The 27,419-nt window shown below is 38.8% G+C and overlaps 1 protein-coding gene across 1 annotated transcript in view; it reads left to right on the top strand.

Annotated features, from left to right (window-relative positions):
* GREB1 (growth regulating estrogen receptor binding 1) overlaps positions 1-3,072 on the top strand; it is a 3,935,532-nt gene extending 3,932,460 nt beyond the window's left edge. The window contains exon 33 of the mRNA XM_044082225.1: positions 377-3,072. Within this exon, the coding sequence (XP_043938160.1) occupies positions 377-540 (164 nt within the window). The 3' untranslated portion in view covers positions 541-3,072. The remainder of the gene's footprint in view (positions 1-376) is intronic.
* Positions 3,073-27,419: the final 24,347 nt, after the last annotated feature.

Here is a 27,419-nt window from a genome sequence, read left to right as displayed (position 1 = left end):
GAGATTAGGGTATACACAAGGCACTTTTCGAGTGGTCCCCCTAGTGAATTTTGGGTTTAGTTAGGAATAATTATGAAAAATTCCCAGATAAGAAAAATAGCAAAACTTAAGTCTGTCGTTAAAATATGTGTTCCATTTTTAAGTCAGTTCAGCTTTTTCCACTTTTATGGAATTTAACCAGGAAAAGCCGAAAGACAAAGACAAATGGAATTTACAGTGTCTATTGTAGTTCAGGTACTGACACCTATGTCAATAGTGTTGATAGCTTGCTTATAGCTATGGATTGCTGTACTTGCCAACTTTGAATGGCATTTTCATTAATGTAATTTAAATGTAGTTACTACTGTAATGTAATGCTGTATGCCTTTTTTTGTAGGAGCCACATTGTGCATTGTATGTCAGGATCGTAATTCCCTTCGGCAGACTGTGGTTAGACTGGAGCTTGAAGATGAGTGGCAGTTCCGTCTAAGAGATGAATTCCAGACTGCTAATTCTAAAGAAGACAGGCCTCTTTTCTTCTTGACAGGACGGCATGTTTAACCTTCTTCTTCTTGACAGAGTTGCTTGTTCACCCTGAGGACCATAGCTGCTGTGACTAACTGTCCAAAGATGTGTTAATATTGTCACTGACCTTTAAATGGCTTCTAATTTAGCAGAGAGAACATAAAACTGACAAACTTTACTAGAAAACAAACTGTATTTTTTCATTTTTGAAGGAAAAATTAAGTTATAAGGATTTGGTTATTCTTTAAGCACGGAAAACTGTAGATAATGTAATATATGAGGGGGAGTAGCTGAAGTCTGACATTAAATAATCTTATGAAGGTTTACTTTTTCTGATGAAAAAATATAACATGGGATGAGCAAAAGACTAGTTACTATAGTAGAAGTGAATTACTGAAACCAGGTTTGTGAAGTTGCAGATTTCGGAATGAGACATACATATTAGAGGGAAAAAAAACTCAGCACACTTCCTACTGTCAGCTAGCTCCAGCAGTGATCATTGTATTATAATGCAATCTATTAAACACTAAAGATTTTTAAGTGCTCTGTGAACTAAAATAAAATGATCATACCAGTTTTTGCAAACAGTTATAGTGTAAAGTCAGAAATTTAGTTTTACTATGTTCAGAATAAAATGTTTTAATGACAGTACCATTCAGAATTTACTTTCGTAAAATCAGTGAATAGAATTAATTTTACAAATGTATCCTTAGAGCAGCAGGAAGGTTGCCAGACTGAAAGCAGGCTGAAGAGTTGCCAGCAAGTAACTGGGTTTTAAGTTTTGTATTGTACTTCATGCTTCTGACTGGAATTTTTTTATTGTCTTAGAGAAGGAAAATCTCTTGAGTGGTGTCCAGGTATTAAAATTAAATCCATAACAGTATAGTAATACCCATACTTATCTCAGTTATATTATTTATATTGATTTTAAAATGTAATGTCTTATTAACTGTGTGTCACATGAGTACTGTAAACCACAGGGGAGTACCAAATAATTGAGTAACCCTAGATAAATATCCAAAAGGCAAGTAAAAGGTGGATTAGATTTTGAAGTGTACAATTGAAATTAAAAACAACGTGATCTGGTTACGTGAAGTCAGGATTTAATTTTAAGATATATTGTTTGTTTGTAAAATCAGTAATACCAAGTGAACTCTTAATATTATAGTACGTAAAAATTAAAATATTGTGATGTTTGCAGGGGCAAATTAAGTGTTTTGAAAGTACACATTGTAGCTTCAGGACCAAACTAGAAATCATTTTTTAAAACATGATTTAATACTAATACAAAATTCAGCATCTCGAAGTTGCAGTTTAAGTACTTATGATTATCTTGCTCTTCTGAAAAATCTGATATGATAGATTCCAATTTAGTTTTTTTACCCTCTTTGTCAGTGCTGCCTGCTGATCAACAGCTCCCTCTCTGCCAGTTGATCCATTTGTTATCTTATCAGCTAGAACAACAGTCAGTCAAGAGGGGCCTTTATATAGACAGGCAGTTTGGGTGGTTTAAAGGTTTTGTACTTTAAACCAAACCATACGTATGCTACACATACTTGGGTACACAAAGGATAGATGCATACAGTGGGCTGAATGCATGCTTTTTCCCTCACTTCTATAAGGCATATTGTCTGCAAGTAGCACCACCTCACCCCTGTCTTCAGGCATGGATGTTGGTTCCCCTGCCTCATACAGAAAATTCACAACCTCCTAATGTGCTCACAGAGCACCACCTGTCATCCCAGGAAATTTAGTAAATAACTCCCTTTCTCTCCTACCCTCTCCCTGCCTGTTTTCTCTAGTGCCAGAGCCACTAACCGAGTCCCAGTTGCCTGTGTTTTGGTCAAGACTCCATCCTTGTGCACCATTGAGCTAGGCTTAGTCCTGGATTCCAGCACAGTTTATGCTCGTGGCAGTGGACCCTGCCAATTCATGAAGGAATGTCCAGCAAAGACACTGGTGACTGAAAGAAGTCTTCTGTGGTTCTTCATTTAGTATTGAGAAATAATGTAAGTCTGCATATCAGGTCTTATGTCTTTGCTGCATTCCAAAACAATCAGAGGGCTTGCTGCTCAAAGCCTCACAGCAAGTATAAACTGGTAGAGCATACCTGTAGTATCTAGTCTGCTGTGTATGCAGCTCCCAAACAAAGATGTCTGTTCTGGAACCCCATTGGTAACAGTGAGGTTATAACAAGTTGTTGTCATACTTTCACATTTGAAAGCCACAATATTATATACAGCAGGGTACCGTGTCATTTGTTAACTGTGTCCATTGTGTCCAGTGATAGGTAACTACTAGTTGTGTTCCTAGCTTGCTGCTCCCTATTCTGACCTTTTTTTTTTCATTAGTCAGTCTCCCTTCTGGATGTTTCATTTCTGTGTTCATAGTTATTAATTTGTATTTGTTTTCTGGGTGGGCATCTCCACAACACTGTATGTATTTCCACATCATGATTTCAGGAGTAGAAAGCTCATGATGCTGGCTTCAGTAATAAACTAATGTCTTTCAGCTTTTCCCAGTTAGGGGTCGCCACAGTGGAACTCCGATCCGCTAATGATTGAAGTGGATTTTTGCAATGCTGAGGTGCCAGCCCGACGCCCAACCTTCAAAGAAGGCACACCCATTCACACATGCACCTATCTGCATGTCTTTAAATGTCACTTGACCTCGGGGAGGGCATGCAAACTCCACACAGAAGGTGCTCCAGCCAAGAATCGAACTGGAGAACCTCTTGCTGTGTGGCGACAACGCTAACCGCTGCACCACCGCAGCCTCTATATGCTGGCTTCAGTAATAATCCTGCTCAAAAAATACATATGCCTTACTGTCCATAATGACCACAGTAGGTTGCAGTCACATACATGTCCTTTGTCAGTTGCATGCACTTGCTTGGAAGCACTTATGTTATAGTCCATCAAAGATTGGCAGTTTGATTCTGTTTTGCATTTTGCAGTCATAGTCCTGTATGTTCACTTTTCCATACCAGTGGAATGAGGACGATACTAAATGATTTTTGTAGTATCCACATGTATGTTCTTTTCCCAGGTATGAGGAAGTTTCCTGCATGCAGACCGTTGACCATCGCTATCTCAGCTACCTTATTAGACATCATCTGCACACCAGCAGCTATTTAAGTATGCAGTGCATACCTAATGAGACATTGTTACGCTGCTTATAATGGAATCACTGTGGGTAGGACATTTTCTTGTATAACAGGTTTGAAAGATTATTTAGTCTGCCTTTGAGGATCAAGCACACCACCATATTTTTGAAACTTCACCTGTATACCTCATGCATATGAAGAAGTATGATACAATGGGCTACTCAGGGCTGGGTTCCTTCTCAGTGGAAGCCTTTTGGTGTTCAAACCCAAACATTTTGGAATTTATCCCTTAGTTTTAACTATATCAGGCATCCAAGGTTATAGGCAGCACTGCATTTAAAAGCCTATAAGAAATCCAGGCGACGGTAGCAAATGGTAATTCTGGTATATGCATTTAAAAGCCTATAAGAAATCCAAGAGAAAAAAGGTAATTCTGATCTACTTGTTTAAAAGCCTGTAACAAATCCCATAGAATGTAATTCTGTTATATGCTGCCTTGTAGAATTTCCATAATCCAGATTAGGAAGCATTGTCTTAACATGAGTAGTGTCTTTTATGCTCAAGTTGTGTTATTTTATGCATAAATCTCTCTAATGAGTCTAAGGTGGGTTGGTAACTCAAAGCAGACATTAATTTTGTTATACCTCATGCTTGAAGGCGAGACTGAAAGTGAGTGCCTTACACAGATTCATTTAGCAAAGGTTTTATCCTTGGAAAAATAGGTGGAATAGTTGTATGTTTTGAGAAGAAAGCAGTTTATAATAATTCCATTAATTAATGAATTTACAGAAAGGATTGCATTAAATATTTAATGCATTTTCAGAAGTATACATCTTTGACAACTGTATTCACTAACAAGCACAAGATATTAGCGAGTTTCTTCTAAAGCTTTTACTGCATTTTAGGACACTGCAGTTTGGCAGAATGTTGTACATCATTTACAGTCCATCGCGTGAAGCATTTCTGTTACACTACTGTATCAGGATTCATGTACCATCTGTGATGACACTGGCTTGCTGAATGCTATATGGAAGTTTTGCAGTGTTCAGGTTACAGGAACAACATAGGCACCATTACCAAGCTGTAGGCATTCATTACTCATGCAAAAGGGGACCCATCTAATTTATTATTTCCTTTAGCCCAGACATCCTTGCATATACCTTCAGATTTTTACTAAGTAATTGTCCATTCAGTAAAATGTACTACGCTGTCCTTTTGCCATTTCAAGTGACAGAATAATGGTACCGTTCTTTTTACTGAGGTCAGAAGGTTAAGTCGTTCAGTGCAACCTTGAACAGTCAAATGGTTTTTGATATTCTGGACTGCAATATTTTATTACATTCATAGGGTAAAAAAGGCAGAGCAAAAGAACTACAATACCTATTCATTTCTAAAAAAATTTAAATCACTCAAAAGGAAAGGAGAGTTGCTTTACGAAACCCGATTTGACTGTCTTTCCCAGTGTTCTAGGCAGCAGGATGATATAATTATTTGCAGGCAAATAAACATGAAACTAGTTTCATGTGTTTGTGCTTATTTCTTCTAGAAGTGTTCTTTGGATTTGCACTCTGCACTTATTGTATATGCTTAGTAGGAATGGCTTATTTATTTTGTGTGAATATGGCAACCAAGGTAATTAAATAGTTTCAAGAGATGTAGCATTTCAAATAATAAACAGTTTTCTGAACAGCTGTAGTATGAAATATGCAAAACATCTCAAGTTAATGATTCCTTTATGAGGTATTAATGTACTTTTCAAATACTGTACTGTCATAACCATGTGACATTTGCTGAGGTATAACTGGCTGTTTCATATTTTACAAGATAATGGAGCACACAGTTTATTGCACTGTAAGACACTAATGTACTGTGTTATTGCATTTCTTTTTCTGTGATATTTGTGCCTGTTACATTAAAATTCTCCAAAAAGGGGGTCTAGTATAAGAATGCTGCACCATGTATGGCTAGTGCAGATCTATAACTAAAAACATTGCTACAGGAAATTTAAAACTGATTTCTGTAGAAATAAAACAACATATGCCAAGCTGGAAATGGCAAAGGTTTAACACTAGTTGTCTTTTAATGTTAATTTTGATAGTAACTATACTGAAAGTATTTTAATACAATTTGTGTAGAATGTAAATTGCATTTACTTTTACATATTTGTATAAATGTACTTATTTTTTGCATTGTGTGTTGTCATATTTCATGTGTAGACTCAACAATTCCCTGGCTTTTATCCCTAAGAGGTGTAACATAACTGCTGTTCCTAGCTGTAAAAAGAAATAATTGTTAGTTAATAGCTGATGTTCTTTATGTAATCTGTATTAAATGTGGCAGCTTTTATATTGGAGTGGCTACTTTAATAAAGTGACCCATACGTTTGTAAGGAGTCTTCCCCTATAAGTGAGTATTTGTCTTATGAAATTAAATCAGTTAAAAAAGGAAATCCATGTATTGACACTTCTAAAATGATGTTAATTTGATAACTTTGCCAAAAATAAACTAAATGCATTGTATAGTATTCAGTATTCTTATAGGAGAGATCTATAGCTATATTTTCATTTTCAAACCAGTTTCTATAAGGATGGTCTGTACTGAATAGCCAAACTACACAGGAAATTAAGATTCGTTTGTTGTTTTGTGAGACAGGGGCAAGCATTTGGATTTAGCAGTGAGAATCTCAAGTACTTAGGCAGTTCTTTAGCCAGTGTGTATGTGAACAACACATGAGTATGTTATACAAGTGTGAAGTTTCTCCAATACATATGCAGCACATTACATATTCTTCATAAAATGTACAAAAAAGTAGATGTAGGATGTCATTTCTTCACTTGCTGGTGTGTGACACAGTTTTAGATGTCAATAGCTGAGTCTTGCCTGGGAATTATTGCCCTTACCACGTATAACTGATTGTGTTACTTGTGTATTCCATGCTCTACACTTATCCCATGTCACTTGCTCCAGTGTTCAGAACTCAGAGTGTTTGGGTTGTGTTGCTGTTCACACTGATCTCTTTTACCATTTCTGTGTCTGTAAAAACATAGTTAAAGCTAGGAGTTCTCTTCCAGATGTGGATTCCTCTTCTCTAAGACCAGAATCTTAATGACTAGTAAGGTCCTTCCCCCATGCACCTGTAAAATGCATTGACCTATCACTGGTGGACCATTAGATCTCTATGCTCATGTTTGTCTGTCAGTAAAATGCTGTGACATATTGCTGACTGAATATTAGAGACTTCCTCTCACTTTCATTTCTTTCTTTTTTTGTTTATTAGAAGATCAGTCCTAAATGTGGTAAAAGCAGCTTATCAAGGGCCTTTTTGTACTATAATTAATATATGTAGAGTTTTTTTTTTACTATAATTAGTTTACTGGTTCTTGCTGGTGGCAGAAGATTTCCAGGCTAGTTGATTTGTATAGTCAGTAGCAAGGCCACCCAAACATTATTCTAAAACCAAACTCCAAGCTGTTATAGTAACCCTTGTCCCCAGAGTCATTCCTTTTGGTATCGTGGACCAGCACTTCCCCACAATTTCTGTAGCCAGCTTAATTGAAGTGGGCATTTTCATAGTGTAAGAATTGTGTCATGCCATCTGATGATCGTCTATTACTCAAACAGCATAACACACTGTGTGACAGATGTACGTATGTATTATCCTTGGATACAAAAATGCTACACACAGTTAACTCGGACACCAAAATCATCAGCAGTACACTACACATCAAACTTCTCAAAGGCCATCTCACTACACATAATCCATCATATGCTGAGGTTTCTAAGATTAACTTGCTTAAACCTCAAAGACCTCCAAAACACAACAGAGGTGCAAAGCACACTCAGCAAATTAAGCATACTTCCTCACATAGCACAAGGAGTCTCAACATCACAGATGCTGAGCATGTTAGGCAGGCATTGACCCAACCAAGTGTCTTTCTTATAGGTGACTAAGACATATAGATGTGATGTTTATCAAGCTGTACTTTGAAAGAGTGACAGTTAATTGCTTGTCTGATCCCAAAATCCATCAGATCACACATGCACTGAAGTCCTTGAACAAGTACTTGTATGACTCTGTCATAGTTCATTCTAGTGTCAGTGACTTGACTTGTACCTCCCTGGACTATACAAAGAGTGGCACGATGGAGCTGTCAGACTGTGTGTCCAAAGCAGGTACGAGAATCGCACTGAGCAGCATTCTGCCTTCTCCAAGGATAATGCCGCAATATGAGCAGAAAATCATTTAGTTCGATAATTGGCTTAGCTTTTGTTGTCATTCAAAGGGGATCCAATATTTGTCAGCCTGGGATGATATGATGGATAGGCTGCACTGCTTTACCAGTAATGGCTGCATATCTCCTCTAGGGTTTTGATTATTGGCAAAGACATTGTCCACCCCCAAAGTGCCTTTTTAAGTTTTGCCAACCTAATAAACCTACCAACATAATGAAACAAGAAAAGGAAAATGTGAAGGTGTTACTGATCTATGCTAGGAGCCTAAACAAGAAACTCAGCTACCTACAATCTAGCTACTGCGTAGGAAGGTAAAAATGTGGAGGCGCCTCAATCTAGATTCAGAAGAGATTCACATCAAGGCTGGTGAAGCAGCATGATGGACTAGAATGTCTTCATGTCCAAGTCAGAAAGATCCCTTACCATGTATTAGCTAGCTACAGACCTCAGTGACAAAAGAAAGCCACAATGCCTTTCTACAGGAACTAGAATCATTCAGAATTAAACTGAATACCATTTTCCTAAGTGACTATCCAACTATAGACTGGGAAACCTACACCACCACTAGTGCACAACCACAGAGATTCCTGGACTTGGTCAATACAAATGTCCTGGAACAACTTTTCAGGAGAACACACTAGGAGTAATACCATCTTGGATCTTGTCCTTAGTAATATTGGAGCATCTTTCACCATCCCTTGTGTATCTTACTCACCTGTTAGGTCTGACTATAAAGCAGTCTCTTTATAAATAAAACTGAAACCGGAGATCCCATCCACCCAAGGTACCTTTAGTAATTTCTTTATGACAAAATGTCTATTCTTAAGTGATACATTGCAAACTTCAAATCCCCACCAAACGCAGTTAAATCTACAGAATACACAGAAATTGTACACCACCACACTATACCAGCATGTAAACAGCTGCATAGATGCAGCTGTACCCACAAAAGAACAAGTGCAGAGCAAACCCCAGAAACAAATCCACATACTGGAACCGTAGTATAACTAAGCTTTATAATAAAAGGAAAAGAATTTTGACCAAAAGTAATTTTCCCAGCATGGTAGAGCCCTTGTTATTGAAGTAAACATCTTAGGAGCTTAATGACATCTACCAAAGCCAACTCAGAGGCTAAAATAGCTACCCAAGCTGCAGGCAATCACAAAGCATTTTTAGTTATGTTCATAATCTCAAGCACAATGCAGCAATCTGCTGAGTTAATTGTGAATGTTACCTACACTGATGTTGAAGATATAGCGAACCTACTAGCTGATAAATTTAACTCTTAACTTTACCTCTCTCTTGCTGAAGATGTAGCGAACTGACTGGCTGATAAATTTAACTCTAACTTTACCCCTCTCTTCCTTCCGACTATCCCTCAAGATATATCTGAAACTGACTCACTTCCTGCTACAACACAAGATGAAGTCTTAACAGTGCTATCAAAAGCTACAAATAGTGCATTGATGAGTCCTGACAATATCCCTGGATGCATCTTAAATAGCATGAAACACAATTTAGCCAAAACTATAACAGCACTGTTTAATCTCAGCCTCCATACAGTTTTTGTACCAAGTGAATGGAGAACAGCTGCAGTCATTCCCCTGCATAGGCAATTGCAGACCCATAAGTCTGACCAGCCTCATATGCAAAGTCATGGAAAGACTTATCATGGAATTAATCAATCAGGACATAGGGAACCTCCAAGCCCTAGACAATCACAGTTTGGATTAGTCAAAGATGAGTCATGCTTAATCAACCAGGTAGATTTTTTTAAAAAGGTCGCCAAAGCAATGGATGAAGGCAAAATAATATGCACCGCATACCTCAACCTGGCTAAAGCTTTTGACACTGTTCCCCACTCAGGCATAGTAGAAAAGCTAAATAAACTGGGAGTAAACCCCTATGTCACCTGCTGGATTGTCATTTGGTTGACAAATGAGACACAGATAATCAAAATAGGGAAAGTTACTTTCACAAAGACCAGTCACTAGTGGAGTCCCCCAGGGTTCTGTGTTGAGACCTCTCTTGTTTGCTATTTACTTTTCTGAAGTAAAAGCCAGTTGTCTAAAAAGATGCCACTTCAGGAACATCCAGATCAAGACCTCAATGTTGTGCATCTGGATGACAGAAAGTAGAGAAAGTTGTGTCAGAGTCTACATAGGCAGCACATTTTTGTTGGATATCAGAATATTAGAAAGCTGTGGGTTCCAGTATCACATCTGTTTTTGGATTCATTTTTCCATTGCTGTTACTGTCATTCAACATTAGGGGAGTAGGTACAGTACTCCTGAGGTTCCAGCCTTCGGATGAGACATTAAAGTGACATACCTGAGCTGATACATCAGGCAAATGTCATTGCACTTCTCAAAAATATTTTTTATGCTTTATTTGTATTTTCTTCATGCATTTCACGTACAATTTTACATATAGATGTTTGTATACCTCTTTGCATTCCAGTGAACCATATCCAGTTGGATACAATTGTATTTGCATATTTCACTTTCTTCTCATACTTTTAATACTTTTTTGTAAACAATCACAACCAAAAGCTTTGAATTGCATATTAAATGGCATTGTTGTTTTATTTTAAAAACCTTTAAATACTTTGCAAGCCAGAGGAAAAAACATATTAATTGGTTTCTTAATTCCATATCCATCCATCCTTCATAATGTACATTCATAATTTTAGTATTTCTAGACATTTGCAGGCAGTCTTTGTAGTAATATTTTGCACAAAAAGTCCTCCCTCTCAAGCACTGTTTTGTAGCATTTTGCCTTTATAATGCAGTTAATTTCCTTTTTTCTCTAAATTCTTTCTGTTTGCCAAGTTCTATTTCTGCATTATTTTCTTATACCACATTTTTTTATTTTCCTGTATATTTTAGGCCTATCTTCTACACAGATATTTTTTGAAATACCATCCCATTAATGACTGCTTTCTTTTTCCATTTCTAAAATTCTCCCAGCATTGAATTTAGGCATTTTGTAATACTGTAAACCAATCAACATGCAAAATAAATACTGTGACGAAAAAAAAAATTATACACACACATACATACATATATATATAGATATAAGCATACATATATATAAATTACATGGAGTATTCCCTGTCTTTTATGTTCCTCTGTATTGTATATTATTCCCCTTTTGACAGGTTTCAGTCTTTATCCTCAGAAAAAATAAATAAATACTGAAAAACATTGTATTTCCATTCTAACAGAAGGTAGGGGAATTTCCCTGTTGTTGCAGCTAAATTTTCCCTAATCAGTATAAATACCACCTTTTGTCTGTGCTGAAAATAGGCCATGGGTACTGGTAGTAATTATTCAAAAAGTAAACATACAGGCAAGGTAAACAAAAGATTCCGTACCAAATGATGTTATGTTGTCCTATCTCGCCTTCATTCTTACTTGGATGGGTTTGGAGCCTATCCTCGGCTCTGACTCGGCCGAATACACAGCTGAAAGTCTCAAACTTTGCTTTTGGCAGGTAGATATCCCATGATGCAGTGGTGCAACTCTCCAGATCTCGTTTGCCGCTTTATAAAGTTGGATGTGCTCTTCTTGGCTGTGGCTAAGTTTTTGTCTTTTTCACTCAATTAGATACAATTTCTAGTATTCTTGCATTTATAGTGTTTGTTTGCATGTTTAAATAGTTAGATTAAGCGTTTAGCTAATCTTATCTCTTTCTGCTGTTGGTTGCTGTTTTTTGGCCATCTTTTTTTCGCAGGCCTTGTTGTATCCCATTGTTTGTGGTGTGTTGTTTATTATACTCTTTACCCATTAGTAGTTGTTATTTAGCTCATTTAAATTAGAGAGCTAATCACCCATTTTAGTTAGAGGGCTGGTAGTATTAGTATCTAGTGTGTGTTATCCCTGGTATCTAGGTCCATTTAAATTAGAGGTCCCAGTACTAATCTGCTTGTCATAGTTTCTCTTATTTATATTTACTTAGATGTGTAGTGTTTATTAGATTAGAGTGCTACTCTTCTTGTCAGAGTTTTCTAGTTTATCCTTCCTTAGATATGCAGTGTTGTTTAGAGTGTGTTGTGTACCAGTTCTGAAAAGTTGCCTTGTTAATTTTGTTCTTGAGAACTCTCTTCTATCATGTCTAAAGACTCTAGAGAGAGAGAGAGAGAGCATAAGCCATTGGGCTTCAAAAAATGTCAAAGATGTACACAAAAAATGCCAATTACAGACGGACATGTTATTTGCGTGTACTGTCTAGGGGATATTCATTTACAGGAGGATTGTACTTTCTGTCACACCTTTAGTGAAGAATGTTACAGGAGAGGAGAAACTAATTGATTCTTATGGGGCTCTTAAAGCCAACATTTGAGGAAGCTGTGCAGAGTGCTTTTTCTTCTTCTTTATCCTCTTCTTCTTCAAAGAGGGACAAAACTTCCAAAAGACCATCACCTGTTTCTTCCGCTCAGTTGGAGTTTCCAGAAAAATTGTCTAAACTTTCTAGGACATCTACCTCCTCGGCTCCACAGCCCTGAGAACCGACAGTGGTCATCATTATTGACATGCCTGGTTCTTCGGCCCTAAGGTCCTTGGAGCCACAAGATACCGTGAATCGGAGCCAGTCCATTGACATTCCACTGGTCTCCCCTACTTTGAGATATCCCATTTTGGAGAGATCTCGTTCTCCTTCTCTGCCCTCCAGGTGCCTATCTGATGATGATATGGAGCGGGTGGTGCACAGACTCCTGAAGTCGCTGGGGCTAGCCAAATTGTTCTCTGCTCTGACCCATCAGGTCTCAGAGCCTCCCAAGACCATTGCATCCACAGTTGTTCCCCCTCCAAGCCAAACTGGACCCTCGGAGCCAGATTACCTGGTACCACTTACTGTAGAACCGTCAGCTCCGGGACTCCCTTCGATGATCACAGAGCCGACATCTGCTCTGACTCTCTCTGCACTGTCTGGAGTGTGTGGGAGCTGGGGTTCTCCGGCCACCCCCGAGGGGGATGCTCGGGCCCAAACATTTTCAGTTCCAAGTCTATCCCTTGGAGCGTCGGCTGGGGTGAGTTCGGCTCCCACGTCAGCCTCGGAGCTGATCTTCCTGGGGCCGGAGGTGTCCTCCATCTGCTCAGAACCGGGGACATCTTCGGAACTGGTGGGATCTGCTTTCGAGCTAATGAGTGTGCTGTCTCCCTCTACAGCTTTACATAAGGATACCGGCATTCATCCCCCTAAGGCACTGGCTGCTGTCTCGGTACCTCCCCATCCATAGGACAGCAGAGATCCAGAGCCTCAGGATCCCCCACTGGGTGAACTCCTCTCTTCTGAGGCCTCCTCAGAATACTCTTCTGATGAGTCGATCACCTCAGGTCAGAAGAATGGGAAAATGTAGTTCAAAAAATCCCAGGGAGCTTTCCAAGATGCATGAGGTGAATCCTTCCCCAGGGGCAGAGGAGGAGGTAACAATGGTAGATGTCCTAGAGGCAGAGGGGGTCCGCAAAACCAGGGTGACCGTAATTTCTTTCGTGGATGTTCCTATCAGCGCTGCTGAAAGGAGGCCCACCTGCTCTACTCTGGAGGTAGTCGGGGAACGTTTGTCTCTGTACCTAGAAGCCTGGCAAAAATATCACAAGAGACAAGTGGGCACTAAGAATAATATCCAGAGGATATTCCATGATCTTTTACTACCCTTTCCCACAAAGAGCTTAATGACATCTACCAAAGCCAACTCAGAGGCTAAAATAGCTACCCAAGCTGCAGGCAATCACAAAGCATTTTTAGTTATGTTCATAATCTCAAGCACAATGCAGCAATCTGCTGAGTTAATTGTGAATGTTACCTACACTGATGTTGAAGATATAGCGAACCTATTAGCTGATAAATTTAACTCTTAACTTTACCTCTCTCTTGCTGAAGATGTAGCGAACTGACTGGCTGATAAATTTAACTCTAACTTTACCCCTCTCTTCCTTCTGACTATCCCTCAAGATATATCTGAAACTGACTCACTTCCTGCTACAACACAAGATGAAGTCTTAACAGTGCTATCAAAAGCTACAAATAGTGCATTGATGAGTTCTGACAATATCCCTGGATGCATCTTAAATAGCATGAAACACAATTTAGCCAAAACTATAACAGCACTGTTTAATCTCAGCCTCCATACAGTTTTTGTACCAAGTGAATGGAGAACAGCTGCAGTCATTCCCCTGCATAGGCAATTGCAGACCCATAAGTCTGACCAGCCTCATATGCAAAGTCATGGAAAGACTTATCATGGAATTAATCAATCAGGACATAGGGAACCTCCAAGCCCTAGACAATCACAGTTTGGATTCGTCAAAGATGAGTCATGCTTAATCAACCTGGTAGATTTTTTTTAAAAAGGTCGCCAAAGCAATGGATGAAGGCAAAATAATATGCACCGCATACCTCAACCTGGCTAAAGCTTTTGACACTGTTCCCCACTCAGGCATAGTAGAAAAGCTAAATAAACTGGGAGTAAACCCCTATGTCACCTGATGGATTGTCATTTGGTTGACAAATGAGACACAGATAATCAAAATAGGGAAAGTTACTTTCACAAAGACCAGTCACTAGTGGAGTCCCCCAGGGTTCTGTGTTGAGACCTCTCTTGTTTGCTATTTACTTTTCTGAAGTAAAAGCCAGTTGTCTAAAAAGATGCCACTTCAGGAACATCCAGATCAAGACCTCAATGTTGTGCATCTGGATGACAGAAAGTAGATAAAGTTGTGTCAGAGTCTACATAGGCAGCACATTTTTGTTGGATATCAGAATATTAGAAAGCTGTGGGTTCCAGTATCACATCTGTTTTTGGATTCATTTTTCCATTGCTGTTACTGTCATTCAACATTAGGGGAGTAGGTACAGTACTCCTGAGGTTCCAGCCTTCGGATGAGACATTAAAGTGACATACCTGAGCTGATACATCAGGCAAATGTCATTGCACTTCTCAAAAATAATTTTTATGCTTTATTTGTATTTTCTTCATGCATTTCACGTACAATTTTACATATAGATGTTTGTATACCTCTTTGCATTCCAGTGAACCATATCCAGTTGGATACTATTGTATTTGCATATTTCAATAACCAAGTAGTACTTTAAAATACGAAGAAAAAGAAAATGCGGCAGACCGCAACCAGTCCAGAGGCAGTGGATGTTGCAACAAGTTGTGCACAAAAATACTGTCAAGATACCACTTGCTTCTTCGATTTAAGAAGTACCAACGCACCAACGAGATAAAATAAACAGCTTTTATTCCACAGAAATTGCCACAAGCGCTTTCGCCCGGTATTACCAGGCTTTATCAAGTGTGACTTTAACAACTGAAGTTGAAGCTTTTAAACTAATGTTAAAAACATTTCATTGGTGGACCAATTAAACAATTAATTAAATTGTATTTAGCAAAACAAATGATGTCATTGTGTTTGTGCTTGTATCAAAAGGAAGATGTACCATAAAAATCATAATACATCCTGCCCTGTTTCTTAAATTCATAAATTCATCTACTACATAAATTTAAAATCCAACTTGTGTCTTTATCAGTATTTAAAATATAAAGTGAGAAACCTCATTGAAAATACTTTTTAAGAAATTTTTAACGAATTTTTTAAACAAACAGTATTATCCTACAAATCTCACAGATATCTTAATGAAGTTGTTGTAATGTACAAACTACACAAATACTAACTGTATAAGTAAACTATTTTAAAATATAATAAGCTTACAAAAAACACACTCTAGTTAAATGAACAGATGGCTAAATCCTATTACAAATAATTCATGTTTCACTACAAAATAGTAAATGTCAAATAAAACATAAATAAAAATCAATCTTAGATTATAACTGGCAACTTTTCATCTTAAGAACGCTAGTCAGACTTAAACAATCATACACCCTGCTGGTATTGCGACTAGTAAATTGTTTTAGTTTGCTAACCTGTTTGCAGGAGCCACAATGACCACAGGGGAATGTACCCAATAATTCATCCCCAGACATGGTCAACTGTTTATAAATGGCTCCCCCACTTTCAATATGTTTAAAGTGAGAAAACATAGAACCCAGGGTTTTGCCTCTTCTATATGTGAACTGACATTGTTGACCCAGAATAGACCTCAAATAAGTATTAGCCATAAGAATGTTCCAATGTCTATTAACAATCCCCTTAATAGCATTACAATTTCTGACATAAGTGGTAACAAACCTAATAGTAGAGTCCAGGGAGTCACTCACTTGTGTCTTGTATTATAATAAAGTGTTTCTGTCAATGTGGGTAGTCCAGGTCCAGGCCCTGGTAATATCCTGATGTTTATATCCTCTGTTAGCAAATCTATAAAATAGGTCCAAACTGGCTCTATCATAATCCAGTTTTGTGGAACTTACGCTTTTCAAGCGCATAAATTGTGACTTGGGAATATTGCGGATGGTGTAGCGTGGATGCATGCTGGAAGCATGCAATAAAGTATTATATTGGGGATATTTACAGTATGTCATAGTGTTCAGCATATGATCCCTGTTCCTGGTAATAGTGACATCCAAAAAATTGATGGTTTCAAAATCGAATGTTACCATAAATTCAATTCCCCAGATGTTATGATTAAGGTATTCCATAAATTCCTGCAAATACCTGACATCTGCCCGCCACACCATCCAACAATCATCCAAGTATCTACGCCATATATCAATTTCCACAAGATAGATGTTGTGTAATGGATCATAGATCATGCATTCCTCAAAGAATGCCATGAACAAATCGGCATATATTGGAGCAAAGGATGCTCCCATAGCCGTAACCTGAAGCTGCCAGTAACATTGCCCTTGGAAATAAAAAACATTTTTGTTCAGAACATGTTCAGTCATGCAAAATCAGAAGTACACACCAAGCTAGTAGTGCTTCCACGCTTCCACACATGATGATTCAATAGGCCCGAACCCAAAGGAACGCCATGCTGTTATCCTATTTCCAACGTTGTTACAAAAACACGAAAAGTAGTCGCTGTCAAAAAAATGGTGTCCAATTACTCCAAAAAAATGTTCTAACACCCACTAGCGGTACAGCGAAAGAATCCAAAGAGGCGAATGTCTAGAAAGTCAGGGGAAGATTCCCCTGTACACGATACTGATAGCTCCGAAGCACGTCCTACAGCATAGCTAAGAAACCACAACCAAACTTGATGCTATGCCCGTAGGCATCTGCACGGTCAAAAAAACACAAGAGAAACAACTGGTGGCCAGCATTGAATGTGTATCGAAGTAAAATAAAAAAAGCACCAAAAAATGGTACTATAGATGCTGAACTTTATTAAACAGACCGGTTTCGGCAAAAAATGCCTTCTTCAGTGTAAAAATACATAAATATACAGAACTAGAAAATCATAAATATTTATAGACATACCCAACCAATGAAATCAGTGGTATATTCCCGCTAGTGGCTCTAATTAAATATACATGAACCAACAATAATAATAGAAAAAAATAAATGAAAGCAAAAATACATATACAATGACAAATAAAATAAAAACATATAATATAAAACAAACATAACAGCATGAAACATACATATTTTACCTGCAGATAAGGGTGGTGCGGTGGTGGTTATGAATATGAGTTCCTATTTGAATGAGGGCAGATCACAACTATCCGACACTAGATGTTATATAAACATGGCTATCAATCCTACTGATAACTTTAAGAAGGAAATAGATTAGTTCCAGAATCTAACCCAGGAAGAAGGCATTATCAGTAAAAACTGTGTTTGGCATCTTACGGTCAAAGATCCCCAGAAACAAATTCTTTATTTACTTCCAAAAATACATAAATCCGTCACTAATCCCCCAGGTAGACCAACTGTCTCAGGCATTGGCTCCTTGACAGAACTATTATCTGCATTGCTTACTCAATATCTCAAACCACTGTTGAGTTTTGTTAGGGCAAGATTGCAAGATACGACACAATTCTTACAGATCATTCAGGATACCCAATTAGAGCCTGGGTGGATCATGTGTTCATTGTTTGTCAAGGCCTTATATACCAGCATTCCACACTGGGCAGGATTACAGGCCTTACAGTATTGGTTGAATAGGGCTGCCCTATATTCCCCAGGGTTTAATACTCTGCTTATTTGCATGACTGAACATGTTCTGAACAAAAATGTTTTTTATTTCCAAGGGCAATGTTACTGGCAGCTTCAGGGTACGGCTATGGGAGCATCCTTTGCTCCAATATATGCCGATTTGTTCATGGCATTCTTTGAGGAATGCATGATCTGTGATCCATTACACAACATCTATCTTGTGGAAATTGATATATGGCGTAGATACTTGGATGATTGTTGGATGGTGTGGCAGGCAGATGTCAGGTATTTGCAGGAATTTATGGAATACCTTAATCATAACATCCGGGGAATTGAATTTACGGTAACATTCGATTTTGAAACCGTCAATTTTTTGAATGTCACTATTACCAGGAACAGGGATCATACATTGAACACTATGACATACCGTAAATATCCCCAATATAATAATTTATTGCATGCTTCCAGCATGCATCCACGCCACACCATCCGCAATATTCCCAAGTCACAATTTATGTGCATGAAACAAATTCTTTATTTACTTACGATAGAGCCAGTTTGGACCTATTTTATAGATTTGCTAACAGAGGATATAAACATCAGGATATTACCAGGGCCTGGACCTGGACTACCCACATTGACAGAAACACTTTATTATAATACAAGACACAAGTGAGTGACTCCCTGGACTCTGCTATTAGGTTTGTTACCACTTATGGCAGAAATTGTAATGCTATTAAGGGGATTGTTAACAGACATTGTAACATTCTTATGGCTAATGATTATTTGAGGTCTATTCTGGGTCAACAATGTCAGTTCACATATAGAAGAGGCAAAACCCTGGGTTCTATGTTTTCTCACTTTAAACATATTGAAAGTGGGGGAGCCATTTATAATCAGTTGACCATGTCTGGGGATGAATTATTGGGTACATTCCCCTGTGGTCATTGTGGCTCCTGCAAACAGGTTAGCAAACTAAAACAATTTACTAGTCGCAATACCAGTATGATTGTAAAATTTTTGGCAATTGCAGCAGTAGCTGGGTGGTTTATCTGGCCACCTGTCGGTGTCAGGCCTTTTATGTGGGCCAGACTTCTAGACCACTCAGAGCACGTATTAATGAACATAGATCTGAGATTAAGACCAAAAAAGAAACTAATGCACTATATCGCCATACACTGAAACATCCCAATGCACAATTTTCTTTTATGATTATTGACAGGATTATTGGTGATCGTAGTAACCCTCAAGGATGGCATAATATACTCAATCATAAAGAAAAATATTGGATCATCACATTGGGTGCGTTATTCTCACCAGGACTCAACCATTTATAACCACAATTTTTATGAAGAATGGAACATTTACATTATTCTGAATATTAGAAGTGCTATCTGGACTTTTGTATAGTACTTGTTTCCATTTGGTATATGCACATTGATAACACTATATTTTTAGTATGCATGTTCTGTTTATTCTATTCAATTGGGATGTCCATCTTTTTCTCAGGTTTATTTAATATATAATGAGATATAATCATTTATCATTTCTATTTTTGGGCATTTGCATGTGCCTTTCAAGATTTTGCATAGTTTAATATTCTGATTTATATGGTCAGTTCTTTATTATATGCTTTTATTTTATTTGTCATTGTATATGTATTTTTGCTTTCATTTATTTTTTTCTATTATTATTGTTGGTTCATGTATATTTAATTAGAGCCACTAGCGGGAATATACCACTGATTTCATTGGTTGGGTATGTCTGTAAATATTTATGATTTTCTAGTTCTGTATATTTATGTATTTTTACACTGAAGAAGGCATTTTTTGCCGAAACTGGTCTGTTTAATAAAGTTCAGTATCTATAGTACCATTTTTTGGTGCTTTTTTTATTTTACTTCGATACACATTCAATGCTGGCCACCAGTTGTTTCTCTTGAACCACCTTACCCTCATCTACGGCTACAGACAGACAATATGTCGGTGGTTTAGTACATAAATAATTAAGGGGGATCCAACTCTTACCCTCTTTGTCGCGAGGCCGTGAGAGTCTGGCAATGGGCAATTTCTTTCCAGCACTTTCTGGTGGAAATGCACATCTTGGGGAAATCCAACATGATAGTAGACAAGCTGAGCAGGGCAATATTGATGCCTCATGAGTGGTCTCTGAACCAGAACATAGCGGAAAAGATCTTCCGGAAATGGGGGTCAGCCTTGCTGTGATCTTTTCGCCACTCCCATGAATGCCGAGTGCAGCAGCTACTTTTCTCTAATTCCCCTACCGGGGAGACTCCGAGAGACGCACTTGTACACGATTGGCCCTCAGGACTTCTTTAAGCATTTCTTCCATTTCCTCTCATACCCAAAGTCATCCAGAAAGCAAAATCTTTGGGAAGCAGGATGATTCTAATTGCCCCATACTGGCCGCGTCAGATTTTGTTCCCCTTCCTTTGGCCTCATCTACAGGAGAAGCCTTGGACTCTGTACCCAGTTCCAGACCTGTTGACACATGTGCCAGGTACACTTCATCCTTCTCTCCCCACCCTCAACTTGACAGTGTGGCTGCTTTACTTCCCAATTTAGTTAGGCTTCAAAACTTCACTCCAACAGTTAAACATATATGATGTCCTCTCATAAAATCTCTACTAGAAGACTATATTTTAGCAAGTGGAAAAGATTTTCTCCCTGGGCACAAAATAGAAACATTGACCATTTTTCTGCTCCTGTTCAATCCATTCTGGAATTCCTGGTGGAACTCTTCCAACAAGGTTCGGCTGCAGCAACTGTTAGAGTCCAGTTGGCTGCAATTTCAAATTTTCACATTGGTGACCATTCTCCTAATTTAATGTTACACAGGTTGTGTAAAGCATTTTTGAAAGGTAGTTCCTTATTGAGACTTCCCTTTAAGAAACCACTTCCTCCTTGGGATTTAAATTTTGTCCTATCTCAACTTACACTGCCACCATTTGAGCCCTTCTTCATCTTGTGACCTCAAATTTCTTTCCTGGATGAATGTTTTTCTAGTATTCATGACATCTGCCAGAAGGGTCTCAGAGTTGCAAGCACTATCTATCAAACTGCCATATCTGATTTTTCACAAGGACAGGGTATCGCTAAGAACTAATCCATCCTTTGTACCTAAGGTTTGCTCTCAAGCCAGTATCAATCAGTCCATTGAGCTCCCGGTGTTCTTTCCCAACCATAGCAACAAGGCAGAGTATAGATGCCATCAGTTAGACTTGCATACACAACTCAGATTCTATTTGCATAGAACTAATGATTTCAGGAAATCTGACCAATTCTTCATCTCCTTCTCTGAGGCTAAAAAGGGTATGCCAGTTTCTAAAGTTATTCTTTCTAATTGGTTCTCAAATTGTATCACCTTTATCTATACCTCCAGTAATAGAGAACTGCCATTCAAAATTAGGGGTCATTCAACTAGAGCACTTGGTACGTCATCTGCTTTTCAGGCCAGAGTATCTATGGACAGCATTTGTGCTGCAGCTACATGGGCCAATCCTCATACATGTATCACTCATTACAAAGTGGATTTGGCCTCCAGGGACAGAGCCTCGTTTGGTCCCACTGTGCTCAAAGTTGTATTCTCATGCCTGGGGAAAAGGTGCTAGGGACGCTGTCCCATCCAAGTAAGAATGAAGGTGAGATAGAACAGCATAACATAGAGAAGTTATGTACTCACCATAAAGTTCCATGTTTGTTGTCCATCTCGACATTCATTCTTATGACCCCTCCCTCCTTCCCCCATTCAAGGACTCCTAGAGGACCTGGTGGTTATCTTTCCTCCTTACAGGAGGTCCTTGAATTACTTTTTTTTTATTGATATGGGGTACTACATATCTGCATATATATTTATTTATGTTACTCATTAGTAAGTTAGCAGCAAACAAGATCTGGAGAGTTGCACCACTGCATCATGGGATACCTACCTGTCATGAGCCAAGTTTGAGACTTTCAGCTGTGTATTTGACCAAGTCGGAGCCGAGGATTGGCTCCGAACCCATCCAAGTAAGAATGAATGGTGAGATGGATAACAAACATGGAACGTTATGGTGAGTACATCACTTCTTTTTTTCAAACAATCCTTTGTAAAGACAGCAGCCCCTCCACTCCCCGCATGATGGGTCTATATTAGAACACCAAACATTCAAAATGTCGAGTGCTGTAATATCGAATCCTACCAATCGAAAATACTAAATATCGAACATTCAGAACAGCAAATTTTTTCCTAGGGAAAAAAATTGCTGTTCCAAAACACATACACACAACACAAGCACACCAAACAAACAGCAATCCACACACACACACCTAAACTCTTACACCTAACCCTACACTAAACCATACACACGCCACTAACTATCCACTTACCTTAACCCAAACCCTAACCCTAAGGTCCGTCACTATCGCACACTCACTTCACCCTAACCCTAACTCACCTACCATGCCCTAACCCTCACGTCCACACAATCACACACTTACCTGACCCGCGTCCTAACCCTAACTCACCTAACCCACCCTAACCCTCATGTCCACACAATCGCACACATACCTAACCTGCATCCTAACCCTAACTAACCCTAACCCGCACTCAGTTGCACACTTACCTGAACCTGACCCGTAACTTTCCACCAGAGCGCTGAAAATACCAAAGCAACAAAAACGGACAACCAAATTCTTTCCCTAGGAAAAAATTTGGTTTTCTGTTTCTTCGATATTTTCAGGGTTCACTGAAAACGGGTCGATATTAGAACACTCAACATTTTAAATGTTCGGTGTTCTAATGTAGACCCTGCATGATGACCTGAGGGATGTAGCAGGAGCATAGTTAAGAAAAAGTACCCTGTAGACTGATCTGACAGAAGCAAGCAGTTAGCACAGTTTCTGCAAGAGAGAGTAATATGACAGGCATGTGAGTTTCCAATCAATAAACTTGCAATGGAGTTTTGTACCCTTTGGAGATGTGCAAGAACCCTTTTTAATAGGCAAGGGGCATTGTAATAGTCCAATCCTAATATTACCAGTGATTGGACCACTGGTGCTGAATCCAGTGATGGTATTAAGTTCCAGATCAGTGAATTTTTTTAAAATGAAAATTAGATGCCTTTACAAGAGTTGAAACCTGATCCTTTAATGTGGGTATTATGTCAGGATTCATCCCCAGATCTCAAACCTGTGTATTTCTGAAATGCATTGATTAGTAGAGTCCTATGTTCTTCTATTAGATAAATGCTCAATGAGCCAGTGGCTAACTAATGGATATCTTTGACCAACCTTATCATCCTGTAACATGTGATGAGCTGTTAATGGTCAATTACTGAATCCCTTTCTTTCCCCATCTTTTCATACACGAAATATGTCACTGTTTTCTGCTGTAAAATGTTACGTCTTGGTGGGTGTTATTACACCACTCGGGTGCTTTGTTCAACTTCCAAACTTAGCTTCTGCATTCAGTACATTGGCTAGGTCTTAAGTACATAGATCATCCATATGTGGCTAGTAGAATACTTGTTAGATGATCAAAGGTGGTAAGCAGAGAGACATCAAGGAAACTGGAAAGCAGGTGGTAGGATTTTCTCATTGAGCTGGCAGGGGAATAGGTCCACTAGGCCACCACGGACTAATTCTGTTCATAAAACTAAAATAAAGCAATGTCTTTTGGCTTCTCCCATTAGGGGTTGCCACAGTGGATCACTGATCTGCAGACTGACTGGCAGTGGGGTTTTTACAGTGTTGAGTTGCCAGCCCAGTGCCCAACCTTCACACAAGGCAAACACATGCACACACCTACTGCATGTCTTTAAAATTCAGTTGACTGCAGGGAGGACATGCAGACTCTGCACAGAAGGCTCTCCAGCCGAGAATCGAACCAAAAATCCTCTTGCTGTGAGGCGAAAATGCTAACTGCTGCACCACCATGGCCTGTTCATAAAACTAAAGTCCGGACCAAAAATAGTTGCCTACACAACTAGAGGCATATCAGTCACTCAAGTAGATTCTGTGCTGTCATGGAGCTATGCTAAATACAGAGTAAGTCAGTATGTGGAGTAGATGAACACAGAGGTAATAAATTAGGAGGGCATTACACCTCAGATTTATTGCTGTTCATTTTGTGTGTAGAAGAAAGGCAAGATTCCATTGTACTCCTATTTTGTGTTATAGATAATCCTAATTAGGGCTTACTAAACATAGAAACATAGATTTTTATGGCAGAAAATGACTTCCTGCCCTATCCAGTCCACCCGTTTTCATACATATTAGGTAAGCTGTAGATCCTATTTAATAAGCAGTCATTTTTTTCACAGCTCATAAGAAATGTCTTAAAACTCACTAATGCAGTCTGGAATCCATCATTTTTGACTTGCAGCCTCTCCATCAAGGCTAGTCTTATCATCCCCCATCCTTTCTGTGTGCCTAGCCTATCTACCTTGTATGTTCAAATTGTTGTCCTGTATTTCTGGTTCTAAAATATGAAAACACCCTGGACACTATGCATTCCTCTAAAGTACATACATTTTATTGTTGTCAAAGCTCTGTTTACCTTCTTTCTTTGAGACTGTCCAGAAACGCTGAAACTTCAGTATTTGTAGTAATTCCCTGAACTGCATCTGTCCTGCCTAAATCCTTGTGAAGAAGAATAAGCTTCCAGAATGTAGTGCATATTGTCTCAACATGTGGCTAAAAAAGAAAAACAAAAACTTTTATACTATGTGGCCTCCTCTGCTTCCTATTATCCATATGGCCTGCATTGTTGCTTCGTTATATTCCTTGCTTACGTATCATGCTTTCTTTAGATAATTTGTTATGACTACTGTATGTCAGTTTTCACATTTGTAATTATTTCTGCTTAGCTATCCATTGAGTGCTTCTTCCTTGAATTATTGTTTTCCATGTGCATTGTTTAACATTTGATTCCAGTGCAATTAGTGTGCAATAATTAAGGTCAGTCTTCCCATTTTACAATCCTTTTTCATCATGTTTATACCTTCTTTTGTACAATAGTGCTACGTGTCTTACCACACCAGTGGTGTAGATATGTAAAGCCCTAATGACAACCCAGCTGACTTGGGTTTGAGTAACGGTCTGGACAACTGATGGAGCAGCAGGGAGGGGGTGGGTGCTTATTGGCAATGCTTCCTGTAGAGCAGAGCGTGTGTATGTAACTTTAAGAAGCATTTCCAGATGTAGGCACCCTGCATATAAATAGTGAGCATGTGCAGGCAGCAGTGCCATTTTGAGAGTACAGCCAGAGTGTTAACATGTATGAGTGTAGTAGTCAGTCTGTTTATAGGTTTATTTAAGTTTAAGTTACTAAGCCTCATTCCTGACGTGTTTGTAATAAAGCTGCTTGAAATGAACCCACAACTGTTTGTCTGTTTTATCCTGACCAGATAAGAGACACAGTGTCAGAACTGGGATTGAGAGTACAACTTCTTCAAGCCATGAGGTACAGAGTTGCCAGTGAAGGTACATTGAGCAGGTTGGGTGATAGTGCTCAAATGATCAAAATGGGCCATAAATGAACTTAAGGCAACCAAAACTTGCACAAATTATTTATTTTGTAAAGAAAATGAAACGGAGCATTCGTAAGGCACAAGGCGCATTATTAATCAAACGGAAAGCACGAAATGCATTATTAATTAAACAAAATGTTCAAAACCACAATATTTGATAAAACTATCAGAAACACTTACATGGGTCTCAGAATTACCTTTGATTTCCATAACTAGCATGTTTAAAGTAAAATGAGCACAAGACATGGTAAGAGGTTAAATGGGCATAATAAGCTTAAAGAGCAAGGCAGCTACATGTTTTTTTAGTAAAAGATTTGGGCATAAACTACTATTTCACATTGACCAAAGCCATTCAAAGCATAACTAGAGTTGGTCGAAGTATCTCAGTGTGCAAAGTGTTTGCAAACTATGTGCTTTATTGCGGTGCAATTATTTCAACGAGTTGGCTGTGTGCTAAGTACAGTTGTATTGCAAAGTGCAGTCAAAGTACAGCCATTTCAAAAAGTTTCTTGTGCTGTGTGCATTTATTCAGAGTGCCGCCATTTCAACATGTTTTTACACTGTACAGAGTTATTTTGCAAAGCACAGCCAGTTTGAAAGGTTCTTGAGCTGTGTACAGTTTATTTGCAAAGTACAGTCATTTCAAAGTATTTCTTACACTGATAAGGAGTGATTTCGCAAAGTACAGTGATTTTAAAGTATTCTTGTGCTACAGACTTATTTTGCAAAGTGCAGTTGTTTCAAAGAGTCTATTGTGCTCTTGGGCTTAACTACAAGTTCTGGCATATGTATATATGTGTGTGTGTGTGTTCATACATAATTTTAAGTACCTTCACTACTGTGTGTTGATTATGGCAGAGACATTGTGCAGACCCAGTCCACTTGTGTTTGATCATAATATTGCAGAGAATTAGGGAGTATTTGAGCAGGAATGTGATATTTTCATACAAGTAGGTTTTTCCTGACAAAGATGCATGTACAAAGGCAGTTATTTTGCTTAACTTAGCTGGGTCAGAGGCCATTGAGAGAGAGTGTTTATTTGTGTATGCACTAGCAGTATATGCAGGAGAGGGGCGAAACTGCCATATTCTACCAGCTGAGTCAAGATAAGACCATGAGTGCTTGAAATGTAAATTTGGAGAAATGTGCAACCTCCAGACAAGAGAGGCACCTATTTTATACAAGAGACCAAAAGCCAGGTGAAACTTTTGCAGCTTATATCACTGACTTGATAAATAAGGCTAAAACATGCAGATTTGGTGATTTGAAAGATGAGTTAATAAAGGACAGGCTTGTGTGTGGTTCATAGGTTCATAGATTAGTACTAGGCTAACTGCCCCTGCGAGCCATTTTAAGCCTAGCCAATTATCCCCCATGAGACTCAAACCCTGTATCTTGAATTTGCAAGGCAAACACCTTAACCATTAGGCCACCCTCCCAACATTGTTAATAATGATGCAGTGAGAAAGATTTTGCTTTATGACAGTGATTTAACGTTGAGCAAAGCTGCAGAGATTTGTCAAATCCATGAGCTCACCGAAAGGCACACAAATATGCTTACAAGTGATAAGAGTTTAGTTTCAGCAGCCTCTAGAGCAAGCATAGACAGCATGCAGTTAGGGTTGCCACCTTTTAAGCTGGCCAAAGTGGGACATGGGGATGTGGCCAATATGGCACTGGCCACACCCTCTACCGTGATGTCACCACCAGAGTGGTGAAGGAAATGCTGTTATGAGTACGACGGATGGCTGCTGGAGTGGCTAGCTGGTTGGTGGGAGTAGCAGCTGGATGGATGGCTTGGTGGATTGATGGCTGAATGAATGGATGCATGGCTGGTTGGATGGCTGGCTGCATGAATGGATGGATGTCTGGCTGCATGAATGGCTGGGGGCTGGATGGATGGCTGGCTGGAGTGGCTAGCTGGTTGGTGGGAGTAGCTGCTGGATGGATGGCTTGATGGCTGGATGACTGGTTGCAT

The sequence above is a fragment of the Protopterus annectens genome, chromosome 1.part1, assembly GCF_019279795.1.
Source record: "Protopterus annectens isolate FY-2018-M chromosome 1.part1, PAN1.0, whole genome shotgun sequence".
NCBI lineage: Eukaryota > Metazoa > Chordata > Ceratodontiformes > Protopteridae > Protopterus > Protopterus annectens.
This window is presented reverse-complemented; position numbering and strand designations above follow the sequence as displayed.